Here is a 14,755-nt window from a genome sequence, read left to right on the forward strand (position 1 = left end):
ACTGAATGATGTAACTCGGTGACATAACGCGTCCTCGACAATCAACACATTGAGTAGGCCTAGGCTATAAGTAACACCAACTTGCCTGGTCGCATTGTTGTAACATAATTGTTTGCTGCAAAGTAAGATTGCAAGAGCAGCCATTATACAGTCAGACACTTTAGTTCACATAGAAAAGACGAGTAAAGTTAAAAGACGAAAATAGAAAGGCGAGTAAAGTAGTAAAAGGAGAGGCCTAGGCGCTGTCCAGTGCTGAAATAGGTCTACAGACTGCTGCTGTCCAGTGCTGAAATACAGAATGTGTGGGTGGAGCTGTTTGGTTCTAGAGCAGGGATGGGAAAGCCAGGACGCAGGGGGTCGGAGTTGTGCTAAACCTTTCCTCCATCGCTAGCAAACACAGCTGATTAACGTAATTGCATTCCAAACTGCGAATCACGATTTCTTGATTATTAGAGTCGGGTGTGATAGCTGGGGCTGGGGGCAAAAGTGTGACACCAAGCAGGCCCCAGAGGACTGGAGTCGCCCATCCCTGTTCTAGGGGACTGCATTTCAGAGGACAGCTCATGGGCAATATGTTAGTTAAAAAAGCGAACCAATGTGAGACAATGAGTACTAATAACATACAAGCACCATATGCCTAGAAATGTGGCAACTCTTACATCTGGGGGGCTGTAGGCATATTACTAAGGACTTTGTGTGAAAAATTGGGACTAGAATGAGTTTCATTTAATAATTAGCCTATTACCTTCATTTACAGGAAGTCCATTAAACACGTGCTCATCCATAGCAAATGGGAGAATGAATAGGCTAACTGTTAGCCTGAAGGCTGTTGTTGGTGTTGTGTGTACAGGTGCCTATAGGAAATATGGTGCCGGGGTCAAATAACTACATGCTGGTAGGTCTATATGCAGATCAGCTGTATATTAGGTCTAGTCCTAAAGAGAGTAATTTGCTATTTTTTTGTGATGCCATTTATTCTTCCTCACAAGCGCAGGTCTATCTGGGAGGGGAACACAGCTATGAACGACCGACCGTGTCATCAGCCAAGACGCGTAAGGAGGCGGGTGACATGGACAGAGCTGGATCACACAAAGGTTAAACAGATATCACGCGCTCCCTCTGATATCTAGGGTAGCCTCTGTAGCAAAAGCACAATGTGTGTGTGTGTGTGTGTGTGTGTGTGTGTGTGTGTGTGTGTGTGTGTGTGTGTGTGTGTGTGTGTGTGTGTGTGTGTGTGTGTGTGTGTCGTAATTGTAACATGAGTGAAACTGGACCAGGGTCATTCGTGAAGTTTACAAGGTGGACGAGGGTTCATTTCTCTCTAGAGGTGTGATATTGAGAGCCCGTCAGTCTGCACGCGCACACACACACACACACACACAACTTTTGTCAGAATAATTCAAAACTGACCAAACAGCGCAAGCGTAGTACACGAAAGGAGGTCAGAATTACAAAAACATAACCTTTACGGGCATGATGTGAAAAAGAAGACTATTCAGCCATTCTAGAGCTTGACAGGCAGTGCCACTAACAGCGGGCACTCGGCTTTCGCCTACCCGCATTACCGCCCTCCCCTCTCTCAGTGTCTGTGTGTATGTGGGGAGGGGGCTTCGTTTTACAAGACAGCCACGTGAATGGTGCAGACGGAGAAATTTGGATTAATCGATAAGCGTATACGCATATCCAAGCTTGCAAGGCTAAGCAAAACAAAAAATACCCGAAAGGGGGGAAAAGTGACCACGTCAATAGTTTTATTCTCGATCGAAGTCTTAAAAGGGCTAACACAAACAGCCCCCGATCTCTCCACCTCCCCCTTTCCCGTTCTCTCTCCTTTTAGACAGCTGCTTCGTGTGTTGCGCTGCAGCAGAAATCGGCGCGCAGTCAGCTACTATCAGCACCGCAGTGCTACGCTATAGCACAACGAGAGAGATAGTACGAGAAGGAGAGAGAGAAAGGGGGGTCGGGGTCTAGAAGGCGATAATAAGCAATCCAGCGTACACCCCTGCATCCATGATAATACAACAAGTAGTGTGTTGTATATGATAAAGAGTTGAGGGATACACTGTCCGCGCCGCAGAGCGATGACGACATTCAACCGCCGTACGAAGAATAAGCCACCACCAACCGAGATGCTGTAGTCAGTTATGGAACCTAATCAAGGCTATGTTATAGTCATTTTGTCCTCTACGTTCTACACCATTTACCATTATTTCATTCATTTTTCAGAACGTACAATATTATATTACAGATGTTTTTATCCAAAGCGATTTACAGTCACGTATGCACACATTTTACGCATGGGTAGCGCCGGGTTTTGAAACTCCAATCCTAGCGTTGCAAGCCTCATGCTCAAACCAACTCAGCCATACAGGACTACAGCATGTAGTCTGTTGCAAACAGGTCATGGGCCTCATTTATCAACCAATTTGCATGTGCAACAAATTATTGGGATTTATCAAACATACAGTGCATTCGGAAAGTATTCAGACCCCTTGACTTTTTCCACATTTTGTTACGTTACAGCCTTATTCTAAAATGTATTCCATTGTTTTTTCCCTCGCCAATCTACACACAATATCCCATAATGACAAAGCAAAAATAGGTTTTTAGAATAATAAAACAACATATCACATTTACATAAGTATTCAGACCCTTTACTCAGTACTTTTATGAAGCACCTCATGTCCAATCAATTGAATTTACCACAGGTGGACTCCAATCAAGTTGTATAAACATCTCAAGGATGATCAATTGAAACAGGATGCACCTGAGCTCAATTTCGAGTCTCATAGCAAAGGGTCTGAATACTTATGTAAATAAGGTATTTCTGTTTTTTATTTTTTATACATTTGCTAACATTTTTAAAACCCTGTTTTCGCTTTGTCATTATGGTGTATTGTGTGTAGATTACTGAGTATTTTTTTTATTTAATACATTTCAGAATAAGGCTGTAACGTACTGTAACAAAGTGTGAAAAAAGTTAAGGTGTCTGAATACTATCCGAAGGCACTGTATACGCAAGTTTTCATTAGCAAATATGAGCCATACTATTTTTGCGCGCTCATGAACGAGCGCTACAACCCCGCCTGGAAACCTTTTATGGTAACAAAAACTCCCTCATTTTCTGTGGGATTAGGATATATTGGAACTGGGCCATGATAGTTTCTAAAGCGCAATGGCAAATTTGATCAAATTTATGTAGAGGTGTGGGCAGGCTGTTCAATTTTTTTTGCAGTGACTTCTTCAAACAAAAAACGCATGCTGACTATTGCAAGTGCCAAACACTGGCTGCGCATTGTGCAAGATTGATTGTCTATTGAACCATTTAAAAGTAAATGCTGCCTACAGCCCATACAAAATATGAATTGTTGTTCAATATTTTGTTTAGCAATACATGATCAATACATGTTATAGGCTCTGAGATTAAACATGTTATTATGACGCGCTCCTATCGCACAATACTACTGTAGCCTACTTATACTGTCATAGGCTCCAGGTCTATTTACTAATATTGATGGATAAATACTAGATTCATATTTGTTAGGTAGCGGGAATAAACCAGTCATGTCGGAAAGAGAGAGACATGCCCTGCAATATGATTATGAATTAGGAATATATAATACAAATAAAATAAACATATTAGATGACTTGCCGCTATGCGTTGACAATTAATCTTGATGGTTGTACATTCGTCTCAAATAAAACTGTGAAGGACCTCGGCGTTACTCTGGACCCTGATCTCTCTTTTGACGAACATATCAAGACTGTTCCAAAGACAGCTTTTTCCATCTACGTAACATTGCAAAAATCAGAAACTTTCTGTCCAAAAATGATGCAGAAAAATTCATAAATGCTTTTGTTAGTTCTAGGGTAGACTCCTGCAATGCTCTACTTTCCGGCTACCCGGATAAAGCACTAAATAAACTTCAGTTGGTGGTAAATACGGCTGCTAGAATCCTGACTAGAACCAAAAAATTTGATCATATTACTCCAGTGCTAGCCTCCCTACACTGGCTTCCTGTCAAAGCAAGGGCTGATTTCAAGGTTTTACTGCTAACCTACAAAGCATTACATGGGCTTGCTCCTACCTATCTCTCTGATTTGGTCCTGCCGTACATACCTACACGTACGCTACGGTCACAAGACGCAGGCCTCCTAATTGTCCCTAGAATTTCTAAGCAAACAGCTGGAGGCAGGGCTTTCTCCTATAGAGCTCCATTTTTATGGAACGGTCTGCCTACCCATGTCAGAGACACAAACTCGGTCTCAACCTTTAAGTCTTTACTGAAGACTCATCTCTTCAGTGGGTCCTATGATTGAGTGTAGTCTGGCCCAGGAGTGGGAAGGTGAACGGAAAGGCTCTGGAGCAACGAACCGCCCTTGCTGTCTCTGCCTGGCCGGTTCCCCTCTTTCCACTGGGATTCTCTGCCTCTAACCCTATTACAGGGGCTGAGTCACTGGCTTACTGGGGCTCTCTCATGCCGTCCCTGGAAGGGGTGCGTCACCTGAGTGGGTTGATTCACTGATGTGGTCATCCTGTCTGGGTTGGCGCCCCCCCCTTGGGTTGTGCCATGGCGGAGATCATTGTGGGCTATACTCGGCCCTGTCTCAGGATGGTAAGTTGGTGGTTGAAGATATCCCTCTAGTGGTGTGGGGGCTGTGCTTTGGCAAAGTGGGTGGGGTTATATCCTTCCTGTTTGGCCCTGTCCGGGGGTGTCCTCGGATGGGTCCACAGTGTCTCCTGACCCCTCCTGTCTCAGTCTCCAGTATTTATGCTGCAGTAGTTTATGTGTCGGGGGGCTAGGGTCAGTTTGTTATATCTGGAGTACTTCTCCTGTCTTATCCGGTGTCCTGTGTGACTTTAAGTATGCTCTCTCTGATTCTCTCTTTCTTTCTCTCTTTCTTTCTCTCTTTCGGAGGACCTGAGCCCTAGGACCATGCCTCAGAACTACCTGGCATGATGACTCCTTGCTGTCCCCAGTCCACCTGGCTGTGCTGCTGCTCCAGTTTCAATTGTTCTGCCTGCGGCTATGGAACCCTGACCTGTTCACTGGACGTGCTACCTGTCCCAGACCTGCTGTTTTCAAATCTCTAGAGACAGCAGGAGCGGTAGAGATACCCTTAATGATCGGCTATGAAAAGCCAACTGACATTTACTCCTGAGGTGCTGACTTGCTGCACCCTCGACAACTACTGTGATTGTTATTATTTGACCATATTGGTCATCTATGAACATTTGAACATCCTGGCCATGTTCTGTTATAATCTCCACCCGGCACAGCCATAAGAGGACTGGCCACCCCTCATAGCCTGGTTCCTCTCTAGGTTTCGGCCTTTCTAGGGAGTTTTTCCTAGCCACCGCTTCTACACCTGCATTGCTTGCTGTTTGGGGTTTTAGGCTGGGTTTCTGTACAGCACTTTGAGATATCAGCTGATGTAAGAAAGGCTATATAAATACATTTGATTTGATTTAATATGCAAGCTTATCAACAGCAAATGCATCTGTCTTATCATTAGGCCTAGGTTTGAATGCCTTTATGAGCCTACCATTATTATAATTCCCCTGCATCAAACACCTCCATTTCCCCCAAAATAATGTTTTTTGCTTGCAATACAGTTGATCAACCACTAGGTGTGCATACGCATGGCCTGAGATTTGCGTGGAGATACAATATGCACACTTTCCCATCAAGTTAAAAAAAAAAGATAAAAACCTAACCTTTGCAGGAAAACTGACGCACGCAAGGTTTAGAGTAGTTTTTGTGCACAAGCCCTTTTGATAAATGAGGCCCCTGGTATCTTACTATACTCCAAACCTTTAGGAACCCGGCAGGCAAGGTCACTTGTGCCCTCACTAACTTATAGGCAAACCATGCCATTCAGCCAGATTTCACTCCACTTGAAACCAAGGATTCACCATGCTTTCATTCTTCAGTAATTCATTCCTGGCTCTGTTGACATCTCTGTTACAAAGGAAGCCTGCAAGAGACAGCAACACAAGCATCTACAACATCCAGTCTCTTCATACAGGCCAAACTAGGGACCAGGCATGCAGGCACAGCCCGGGTCAATACGCTGTCTTGATGTGCCCAGCTGACAGAAAATACTATTTTAACACACAATAATCTGGGTCATGGCACAGCTTTCTCTCCATAAAAGGATGTGGATTTTAGAGACAATTAAGCATGAGGGGAAGCAAGAGAGAGAAGGAGAAAAGAGGTTTACTGTGGTAGCGACCCTGCTATAGTTACATTTAGTACAGCCACTACTGGGTGGATTAATCATATTGGCACAGGTGAGGGTGTGCTTCCGCTTCCCTCCAAGGTGTGTGGTGTTGTAAAGTCACGTCCTACTTGGGCTAACCCCCTTTACTCTCTTCACAGTGTCTTGCCATATAAAGTTCAAAATGTGACCATCCCAAACAACACAAACTCATCTGTTAACTTCTGTTGTGTTATAAACAGTGGTGGAAAAAGTACTCGATTGTCATACTTGAGTAAAAGTAAAAAAGTACAAGAGCGGACAGCCAGGGGCACACTCCAACCCTCAGACATCATTTACAAACACAGTATTTGTGTTTAGTTAGTCCACCAGATCAGAGGCAGTAGGGATGACAATGCATTATATTGATAGGTGGGTGAATTTGACCATATTGTTGATCTGCCTGAGCATTCGAAATGTAACAAGTACTTTTGGATGTCAGGGACAATGTATGGGAGAAAAAATATATTTTGTTAATATATTTTTTTCTTTAGGAATGTAATGGAGTAAAAGTCAAAGTTGTCACATATATAAATAGTAAAGTACAGATACGTCAAAGTATTTTTTGCTTAGTTACTTTACACCACGGGTTATAAAGCACACTATGTTACTAATCAACCCTGCAGTGCAAAGAAAAAGCCCATTCAGAAGCATCAGCTTGTTTTGGATCAGCCCACAGTTGGCCTATTGCATTGTAGCCTACAGGAAAGCAGGAAAGCTCAATCATGGGGTGGTTATTTCAGCTTACCAGGAATCTTCTCCATGCACATCACACTGTAAACTCCCTCATCTGTGAAATTAGTAGTACTAGCCCCAATAATGTACATACTTCTATGAGTAGCCCCTCAATAGTTCTTTAGATGATAGAGTAGAGGGGCACTGATCAGCAATAGGTCTATCCAGTGTTGACCCTCTCCTGTCTGCCATGACAAAAACAAACTCATTTTAAGTGATTATAAAAGTAATTTGACATTAGGTCTACTTACATCGATTACATGTATTCATTTCATTCAAGCATTTGAAGATTCAGCTTTATAGTCTGAGGGGATAAACGACAAAATGTGTCAAATTCAACGCCAAAACCGGGAGGGTTATCTTGGCAACACTACCTGCTGAGTAAGCCTGGCAAGAGACCTAGCTGTAATTTCTCTCTGGGGTATGGTGACATTAGCCCTAGACACTGATCTAAGGTTAGATTTCCATTCTCTCCTCCTATTGGATAAGGCCAGGATTGGAGGAGAGTAAACTAATCCTAGATCTGTTTCTGAGGGCAACTTCTATACCTGGACTACCACACTGTCTTCGTCCCAAATGGCACCCTTTTCTCTATAGTGCACTACTTTTGACCAGAGCCAATAGGACCCTGGTCAAAAGAAGTGCACCTATAGGGAATAGGGTGCCTTTTAGGACGTAGACTCTGAATCTAAGCCTGTTGTGCCCTCTAACACAAACCCCTGGGAAACAAAAGCCTGCAGTATTGTGTTCCCATGGAGACAGCATCCTTGGAGGTCAGGTAGAGGGCCACCACACCAGAAAGAGAACATCAGGTGAGTTAATCTCAGAGTTAGATTCAGTAGAACAGATACACAACTCTAAAAACCCACCGCATTGCATAGATAGAATGTCCATTCTACCAAGGACTTGCGTTTAGAAGGACAAGGAGCTACAGGCTCCCGCAGGACGACTATTGATATAAATTACGCCTGTTGTGTGACGGTGAATATTCTAGTGTTCATGCCATGTACGAAGATCTCAGGCTTAAACTGAAGCAATCAGCCCTATACAGACCATTGATGATTATGCCATTTTTAATCAAGAGCGGAATTCCTTAGTTGCCTTCTATTGACACCTTACTTTAAACCTTAAATAGGTCTGTGTGTTCTCTATAGAACACATTGGTTTTACTAAGTATATTTCTATGTCAAGCCGATACCTGTAATAGCCTATTGTAGCCTGGGCCAGAATACAGCACAGCATATATCCTGTTGCCAGGGAACCACATGTGTTCAGTGTCACCCGCGTGAAGGTGTTCATTTGTGTTTGAGTGCAGGTGTCCACAAGTAAGCCGTTGTAACAGGGAAGGTTTACAGGCCTGGCCTGACCTGCATATCCTCTACAGTCAACACATTTCAGTCAACAGTTCCTGAATACTCATACAGATGTGTCTTTGTTAATTTGTCACAGGTGCAGGCCTGTTGATGTCCCTGTTTTCACACACAGATAGCCTATCACCTCGAAGGAAAACAGTGAAGACAGTGACAACAGTGAACACTGAAGATAAAGGGCTGTATGGTTTGTCATGTTGAAGGGTTGAATGTTTATGGAAGGGGGAATAACCAACTGCTGGGGTGTTATACCTACAGGGTCACATGTGACATAGGGCTACTGTATGTCACTCTCATAGCTGGCATGCCAACTGCACTGACTAGGCCTATACTCTAAAGGGCTTACTGTGAATTTGTCAGTAGCTTACAGGCAGCTCAGTGGCAAGTAAAATTCTGTATTTCACATTACAGTACACAGTATCAAAGCAAGTACTGTGTAATTACACACAGTACAATACCGTAAAATGAATAAATGAATTAATAAACTAAATTAGTTTAGGGGTTTGTATTTCACAGTATTTTACTGTAATTTCAAGGGATTGGCCCAAGCAGTTTGGCTGCTAGGTAAAGTGTTTACAAACATTACAGCATATCAATGAATATTTTGTGTTTTATATCACTTGCACTTCTAAGAGTCCTTAACAAAGGCTTCCAAACTGTCAGCGACCACAGGGCAAAACAGACCAAAAGGACATGGCAAAATGCTTAAGCATTAAGGTTTAAGACTTGCTGCCATTCCCCTTTACATGTTAAATTGATGGGGCACTATAACCACACACAAGTGAAATTGGTGCATTATTCTCACTTGCCAGTGCAACAAATATTGCCTCAACAAATACTGTAATTACAGTACCATTTGAAATAAAGCTATTTTTTTCCATCTCACAAAAATGTTCCACATTGACCATAACTTACAGTATGCTACAGTAAAACATTTCAAAAGTATTTTACTGTTGATAATACACAAAATGACTGTATCATTTACAGTTTTCCATTAGTGTATGTCACCACTAGCAAAGTGAGATAGGCAACTGTAGACAATTAGTCAATCAACATATAGAGGCAAGCAAAGCACTCATTCAAACTGTCGGTTGGCAACAAAACCCTAAACTAACTAAGCCTAAAATAACCCTTCACTTGTATAAATTGAGACTGCGGGAGACGAGATGGAGACGTTGATTGGCGGGAAGGACAGGTGCAATGGTGACAGGTAGTTTGGTGACAGGTAGGTTGGTCAAACAGCAGGTCAAAGGATTAGGTCTAGATTAGCATGAAAAGTGGTGAGTTAATGAAGTAATGAAGGGCAAAAACATGACAAAGGTTCCATTCATTAACGATTAAAAAATATGGTTTTGACCTTATTTGAGTTAGGCAAGTGGACACTCGACTAGTTTATAATACTAGCTGCTTAAAATGCGCCAAAATCACGCCCAGGGTGTGCAAAACGCGGGTAGCCTTTCAGACTGGAGAGGGACGCAGCACGAGAAGGCTTGTTAAAACGAAAAAGGTATTGATGTGAAGAGATACATGGAGAGCAGGTAAAGAGAGGGGTGAAAGTGGGATGGAGAGAGTGAAAGGCAAGGAGACATAGAGAGATGCGCAACGGGGGAGTGGACATTGTGGAAGACGAGAGAGTGAGCGAGGAGAGATAATGCGCTAATCGAGATTGAGTGATGCGCTCGACAACGACGAAGTCCGGAGCTAGAGGTCCACAAAGAACGACAATTTAATAAAGCGTAGGAACGTGTGTTTGTGTTGTGTGTGTGTGTGTGTGTGTGGGGGGTATGCGGTACGCTCGAGACGCAGTGGTAACGGGGAGACAGTGCGTAAAAATGGAGGAGAGAGGGACGAGGAGAGAAGCGTATAGGAATAGAGGACCGACCAAGTGACTGCCTGAGGGAACGAGGTACTCCCCACACAACTTAATAGTGTACCGTGGTGCTAAATTAAATTATTTGTGAAAATAGAGAAAATAACACACCATAGGCCACAAAAGTCAAATTCCAACCGGCAACAACTACTAGGCACACCAGCACTGGTCTGAGTTGGTTGCTTGTTTTAAAATTCCAAACGATGTTTGTGACATTCACTGTTTTTTTTTTCTTCCAACTAATTTTCCTTGACTATCAAAGCGAAGAACACCATGAACTCCATTCCAACACACCCTCCCTCATCATCGGAATAACTTTGGACATAGCAGCCAACTTTCATAGACTGCAGTCTGTACACATGACGTCCATTATAAAAATACGTCAAGGATATTCAATATATAGCCTAAATAAGCAGTAGGCTATACTGGATCTCCCTCTTCTAAATCCAGTTTAATATTCCTGTGCACCTGTAATAGACTTTTATCGGACGGAAAAACATTTAAGAGGAAATGTCACAAGGAGAGAGAGCGCGCGCGCAATACAAGCATCGCAACAGAATGTAGCCTATGTATCGTGCTCGAGGGAGGACTCACCTTGGCATTCTTGGAAGAATATGGATCCTCAAAAAGATTCCAGAAATAGGGTTGCCACACACTCCACCAGCTCCTCTTGCGTCCGTCTTCGTGCAGGCACAGCCTCTTGAGCTCTCCGTCCGCAGTCAGCTCCAGGTCGTCTTCCGGCTCCTCTGGCTCGGGCTGCTCGAAGCTGTCCAGCGCCTCTTCGGCATCTCTGTGTTGACGGTAGTTCATCCAGCAGCACGCCTCCACGTCCGTCTCGTCGATGCCCCAGAAGGCGAGCTCCTCCTCGAACAGTGGGCCGCACACATCGTTGGGACAGTGAAGCTTGCCTGTGCGGTAGTAGTTGAGGATGAATGTGAATGTGCCAGGGTGGCGGTCGAAGAAGAACTCGTCGATTTTGGGGTCATAGTCGAAGTTGCTAAACGCGTCCGGATCGGTAAGCCAAGATAAGCGTGTACCCGGCAACGTCTTGAGGGTGCTGCGGTAAGTCTCGTGTCGCACCCCTCCGCAGTTTATTACGATTTTCTCGCTGTCTGACGGACAAGTCATGTCTGCACTGTAACATGCTTTGTTGGGCGACTTGTTCCCACCCTTGCGTCCTTTGAAAGAGGAGACACAAACCGAACTGAGCATAGGAGAAAGGAGGAGGGAGAGGAAAAGAGATAGAACACAAGGGGGAGGGGGGAAGGAGGAGTCTGTGAAGAGGGAAAGAGAGGGGTAGAATATTTAGTGGAAAAGGATGGAGTATGGAATAGATGTTTTAACATGAGGGTCAAATCTACAGGTGAGGGTCAAATCTTTGAAATATAAATAGATCATTGCTTAACATGTGTGCACCATACATACAGTACCCCTCAAAAGTTTGGACACACCTACTCATTCAAGGGTTTCTTTATTTTTACTATTTTCTACATTGTAGAATAATAGTGAATACATCAAAACTGTTAAATAACACATATGAAATCATGTAGTAACCAAAAAGTGTTAAACAAATTAAAATAGATTTTATATTTGAGATTCTTCAAAGTAGCCACCATTTGCATTGATGACAGCTTTGCACACTCTGGCCATTATCTCAACAAGCTTCACCTGGAATGCTTTTCCAACAGTCTTGAGTTCCCACATATGCTGAGCACTTGTTGGCTGCTTTTCCTTTACTCTGCCGTCCAAGTCATCCCAAACCATCTCAAATGGGTTGAGGTCGGGTGATTGTGGAGGCCAGGTCATTTGATGCAGCACTCCATCATTCTCCTTCTTGGTCAAATAGCCATTACACAGCCTGGAGGTGTGTTGGGTTATTGTCCTGTTGAAAAACTAATTCTACTCCCACTAAGCGCAAACTAGATGGGATGGCGTATCGCTGCAGAATGCTGTGGTAGCCATGCTGGTTAAGTGTGCCTTGAATTCTAAATAAATCACAGACAGTGTCAACAGCAAAGCACACCCCACACCATTACACCTCCTCCCCCATGCTTCACGGTGGGAACCACACACACAGAGATCATCTGTTCACCTACTCTGTGTCTCACAGAACCAAACATTTCACATTTGGACTCATCAGACCAAAGGGCAGATTTCCACCAGTCTAATGTCCATTGTTCATGTTTCTTGGCCCAAGCAAGTCTCTTCGTATTATTAGTGTTCTTTAGTAGTGGTTTCTTTGCAGCAATTCGAACATGAAGACCTGATTCACGCAGTCTCCTCTGAACAGTTGATGTTGAGATGTGTCTGTTCCTTGAACTCTGTGAAGCATTTATTTGGGCTGCAATTTCTGAGGCTGGTGACTCTAATGAACTTATCCTCTGCAGCAGAGGTAACTGAGTCTTCCTTTCCTGTGGCAGTCCTCATGAGAGCCAGTTTCATCATAGCACTTGATGGTTTTTGCAGCTGAATTTGAAGAAACTTTCAAAGTTCTTGAAATTTCTTGAAACTAGTTCAGACAGGACAAACCGTTCGGTAAGGGAGAGAAATGGTTATAAAAAATAAAAAATTAAAGGGAATGTTTTCCGATTATGGGGGAGAGGAGGGGAGAGTTTAAGGGATGACTGACCTTCATGTCTTAACAGGTGTTCCTTGTTAAAAGTTAATTTGTGGAATTTCATTCCTTCTTAATGCGTTTGAACCAACAGTTGTGTTGTGACAAGGTAGGGGTGGTATACAGAAGATAGCCCTATTTGGTAAAAGATCAAGTCCATATTATGGCAAGAACAGCTCAAATAAGTAAAGAGAAACGACAGCCATCATTATTTTAATTGAAATGCATTCCAGGTGACTACCTCATGAAGCTGGTTAAGAGAATGCCAAGAGAGTGCAAAGCTGTCATCAAGGCTACTTTGAACAATCTCAAATATAAAATATATTTTGATTTTTTTAACACTTGGTTACTACATGATTCCATATGTGTTATTTCATAGTTGTGATGTCTTCACTATTATTCTACAATGTGGAAAACACTAAAAATAAAGAAAGACCTTTGAATGAGTAGTTGTGTCCAAACTTTTGACTGGTTCTGTATATACACCTAAACCTACAGGCTAGTTAGAGAAACAATTCACACAATAGTGACTGGAACTACAGCTAATTAACAGGCCAATTCACCAGTTCTATAGGCTAGTTAACAACAACATATGAACCTGGGACAGATTTTTTATTTTTTTATTTCACCTTTATTTAACCAGGTAGGCTAGTTGAGAACAAGTTCTCATTTGCAACTGCGACCTGGCCAAGATAAAGCATAGCAGTGTGAACAGACAACAACACAGAGTTACACATGGAGTAAACAATTAACAAGTCAATAACACACTAGAAAAATAAAAAAAAGGAGAGTCTATATACATTGTGTGCAAAAGGCATGAGGAGGTAGGCGAATAATTACAATTTTGCAGATTAACACTGGAGTGATAAATGATCAGATGGTCATGTACAGGTAGAGATATTGGTGTGCAAAAGAGCAGAAAAGTAAATAAATATAAACAGTATGGGGAAGAGGTAGGTAAAGTTGGGTGGGCTATTTACCGATAGACTATGTACAGCTGCAGCGATCGGTTAGCTGCTCAGATAGCAGATGTTTGAAGTTGGTGAGGGAGATAAAAGTCTCCAACTTCAGCGATTTTTGCAATTCGTTCCAGTCACAGGCAGCAGAGAACTGGAACGAAAGGCGGCCAAATGAGGTGTTGGCTTTAGGGATGATCAGTGAGATACACCTGCTGGAGCGCGTGCTACGGGTGGGTGTTGCCATCGTGACCAGTGAACTGAGTTAAGGCGGAGCTTTACCTAGCATGGACTTGTAGATGACCTGGAGCCAGTGGGTCTGGCGACGAATATGTAGTGAGGGCCAGCCGACTAGAGCATACAGGTCGCAGTGGTGGGTGGTATAAGGTGCTTTAGTAACAAAACGGATGGCACTGTGATAAACTGCATCCAGTTTGCTGAGTAGAGTGTTGGAAGCTATTTTGTAGATGACATCGCCGAAGTCGAGGATCGGTAGGATAGTCAGTTTTACTAGGGTAAGTTTGGCGGCGTGAGTGAAGGAGGCTTTGTTGCGGAATAGAAAGCCGACTCTAGATTTGATTTTAGATTGGAGATGTTTGATATGAATCTGGAAGGAGAGTTTACAGTCTAGCCAGACACCTAGGTACTTATAGATGTCCACATATTCTAGGTCGGAACCATCCAGGGTGGTGATGCTAGTCGGGCGTGCGGGTGCAGGCAGCGAACGGTTGAAAAGCATGCATTTGGTTTTACTAGCGTTTAAGAGCAGTTGGAGGCCACGGAAGGAGTGTTGTATGGCATTGAAGCTCGTTTGGAGGTTAGATAGCACAGTGTCCAAGGACGGGCCGGAAGTATACAGAATGGTGTCGTCTGCGTAGAGGTGGATCAGGGAATCGCCCGCAGCAAGAGCAACATCATTGATATATACAGAGAAAAGAGTCTGCCCGAG

General features: G+C 43.3%; 1 protein-coding gene across 3 annotated transcripts in view; it reads right to left on the reverse strand.

Annotated features, from left to right (window-relative positions):
- LOC112251230 (potassium voltage-gated channel subfamily C member 1) overlaps positions 1–11,448 on the reverse strand; it is a 129,292-nt gene extending 117,844 nt beyond the window's left edge. For all 3 annotated transcript variants that reach the window (XM_042321860.1, XM_042321870.1, XM_024422098.2), the window contains exon 1: positions 10,831–11,448. In XM_042321860.1, the coding sequence (XP_042177794.1) occupies positions 10,831–11,448 (618 nt within the window). The remainder of the gene's footprint in view (positions 1–10,830) is intronic.
- Positions 11,449–14,755: the final 3,307 nt, after the last annotated feature.

Source organism: Oncorhynchus tshawytscha, linkage group LG01, assembly GCF_018296145.1.
Source record: "Oncorhynchus tshawytscha isolate Ot180627B linkage group LG01, Otsh_v2.0, whole genome shotgun sequence".
Taxonomy (NCBI): domain Eukaryota; kingdom Metazoa; phylum Chordata; class Actinopteri; order Salmoniformes; family Salmonidae; genus Oncorhynchus; species Oncorhynchus tshawytscha.